General features: G+C 41.6%; 1 protein-coding gene across 1 annotated transcript; it reads right to left on the bottom strand.

Moving 5' to 3' along the window:
• Positions 1-298: 298 nt before the first annotated feature.
• Positions 299-2,700, bottom strand: LOC106397702 (lysM domain-containing GPI-anchored protein 3). Its single transcript, XM_013838324.3, has 4 exons — positions 1,947-2,700; positions 1,120-1,237; positions 848-1,041; positions 299-775 (listed from the first exon to the last, which is right to left on the bottom strand). Exons 1-4 carry the CDS (start codon positions 2,596-2,598, stop codon positions 471-473), a joined length of 1,269 nt encoding a protein of 422 aa, XP_013693778.1. The 5' UTR covers positions 2,599-2,700; the 3' UTR covers positions 299-470.
• Between the last annotated feature and the right edge of the window lie 260 nt (positions 2,701-2,960).

The raw sequence follows: 2,960 nt of genomic DNA, 5'->3' as shown, positions 1-2,960 counted from the left end.
TTTGCCTCTGGTTTCTTGAAATGGTAGGCTATGTCATGGTTTCATCGAAAGTTTTGACTGAAAATGTTTGGACATTCAAACGTTGGAAGTCTCCCCTCTTAACTACCCAACATGCAAAATTCCTCTAATAAAAAACAGTTGGTACAATTTTTGGATGAATTTCTTCTTGAATGGCTATTTGCAAGAGCTTGTTTCCATCAATATAGAACAATGAACGTCACAGACAAAAAAAAACATTAAAAAAAACACACACACAAAAAAGCATAGGATCCAAAAGACTAATGAAATAAACCATAAATCAAAAACAAAAATACCAAAGTATTAAAATTATCTACTTGCAAGACAGTTAACCGGACACTTTTCAAACCGTCAACTGGCTTTCCATCAATACAAAGCTGATTCAATCACACACTCAGTCACACTAGTATTCTTATAATTAACAAAGACTAGTGGTAATATATCACCTTCCACTAAACCAAGATTACAAAAGAGTAAGAAGCAAAAGAGATAAAAGACACAACGAGTGAGTGATAGCTAGTCAGGCAAGAAGCTATAGAGATACTCCCAGCTGGACCATTAGCTGGATAGCCAGGAATAGAACTGCTTGAAGCAACCGTAGGTCCTCTTGGTGCAGCTGCAACTGTGGAGGGTCCTTCACTAACAACACCATCAGACGCCGGTGCGGGTGAAGGTGTAGGTGAGGGTGAAGGTGCATACATCAGTTCCTTTGGAACAGTATCAGGTGGAGCTATAAGGGGAGCCAATTGTGGAGGTCCTGCAAAGACAAAAAAGATTTTCATTAAAGTGGGTTTTCATTCTTATAAGCATGATGTGTCAGTGTACTAACCAGGACATCGAGGTTGTAGAGACCTGGATAGCGTGGTCAAGATAGTGCCATTGGCGAAACCATTGTAAGTACAAGTGGTGAGTTTACAACCAGCACTAGTCTCCTGCGAAGTGATGTTCCCTAGCATGAACTTGCTGTTTCTACATTGCATACTAGAGCAAGAGACTTCCAAAGAAGCAGGCTCACAGTACATACTGCAAAACCATCAGCTCAGTTTTAGCTGAACTCGACCTTTAAAAAACAAAAAGAAGCCAATCGGTATTATTAAGTACCTGCGGCTTCCGAGTGAACAGCTGCATTGTACACAGTGGTCTGCGGTGAGAGCGTAGCTTCCGTTTGGAATGATCAGTCCGTAATCCGTAGCGTATTTGGGGAAGTTTGAACCACAAGCTGTGACGATTTTAATACAAAACAACAAAACATTCTAAGTAGTTACATGTCACTTGAAATACAAAACTCATATAACAAGATTAGGACTTTACATCTCTTATGCCACTGAAGATGACTTTTCTAATCAGAGCGTTTTTACATACAAACCAACAAAACATTTTCAACACTCAAAGTAGTTACGTATATGTCTGAATGCAAATTCATATAGAAAGATTGAGACTTTACACATCTCATGCCACTGAAAATGACTTAGAGAGAGTGCGTGGATCTTATCTAGCAATGGGACAGCAAGGATAGAAAACAACAAAACATTCAACACTCTTTAAGTAGAACCACCACAAGCTGTGATGATTTAGGACAAAAACAACAAAACACTCTACACTGTAACTAGTTACATGTCACTGAACTACAAACTTCTATATAGACTTCACACCTCTTATGCCACTGAAGTTGACTTCAGAGCGTTTCATTACAAAACAACAAAACCTTCAACACTCTAACTAGTTACTTATGTCTGAAGATTAAGACTTTAACACCTCTTATGCAACTAAAGATGACTTCAGAACGTTCTAATCAAACAAAGGGAGAGAGTGATAGACCCTTTATTACAAAACAACAAAACATTCAACACTTTTAACTAGTTTACTACTTATGTCTGAACACAAACTCCTATTAAAAAAAACAAGATTGAGACTTTAAAACCTCTTACCTAGCAATGGGACAGCGAGGATATCACCAGGATTGATATCAGGAGCTCCCATGGCATTCACATTCGTCAAATCCGCAACAGTAGTCGAGAACCTCCTCGCAATCCCACCCATCGTGTCCACACCTCTCACAACATAAGACAGATAAACCGCCGGGAGAGACTCATCCGTCCCATTGAAGCAAGCGCACGGCAAAGGAATCACAAGGCTCGTCCCAACATCAAGAGACTCGATATCCGGATTGGCCACCTGAATCTGCTCGGGGGAGACGAGACCGCCGTAAACGGAGCCGGCGATGGAGTCGAGCGTGTCGGAGGTGCGGGTCTTGTAACGAGTGGAGGTGGATTTTCGGATGCCGTCGACGCAGGAGCAGGTGATGGGGATCTTGAGGAAGAGGTGGGAAGGGAGGACGTGGTTCTCGACGTCGGGGTAGGAGGTGGAGATGGAGTTGGAGAGGAGGATGGAGACTGGGTCGGCTTGGAAGAGGGAAGCGAGCTCTGTGACTTTGAGGTCGGTGTAGAGTGTGTAGCCGAGGAAGGAGTTGCACGTGGAGCTCGTGGAGCAGGGCTCTATTGTTGATTTTGAAGTGGCCGTTGATGCTAAGGTGGAAGCTAGGATTAGAAACAGGAGTATGGGTTTTTCTGGGTTCTTCATGTTTTTAAACTTTCTTCTTCCTCTTTAAGTGAGAGAGAGAGTAAAGGTTTAAGCTTTTCTGAAATAGTTGAGAGCTGGAGTGAGAAATGAGCAGCAGACAAAAGACAACGGTAGCTTAGTGATGTTGCAGGTGACATATTTTTCGGTATGACGGTTTTGTCCCTCTTTAGTCTTTTGTGTATCTATCCGTTCGGTTTGACCCCACCGGAATGATTTACCGGTATTACGATCAACAGAGATTAAATTGTAGTCGATAGAATCATAGAAGTAGAACTACAAGTTATCTTCCTTTTTATTAATGTGATAATTTGGTTAACTACAGATTATCTACCGATTTGGTTCACAGAGTCGATATAAATCTG

This window comes from Brassica napus, chromosome A2 (genome assembly GCF_020379485.1).
Source record: "Brassica napus cultivar Da-Ae chromosome A2, Da-Ae, whole genome shotgun sequence".
NCBI lineage: Eukaryota > Viridiplantae > Streptophyta > Magnoliopsida > Brassicales > Brassicaceae > Brassica > Brassica napus.
This window is presented reverse-complemented; position numbering and strand designations above follow the sequence as displayed.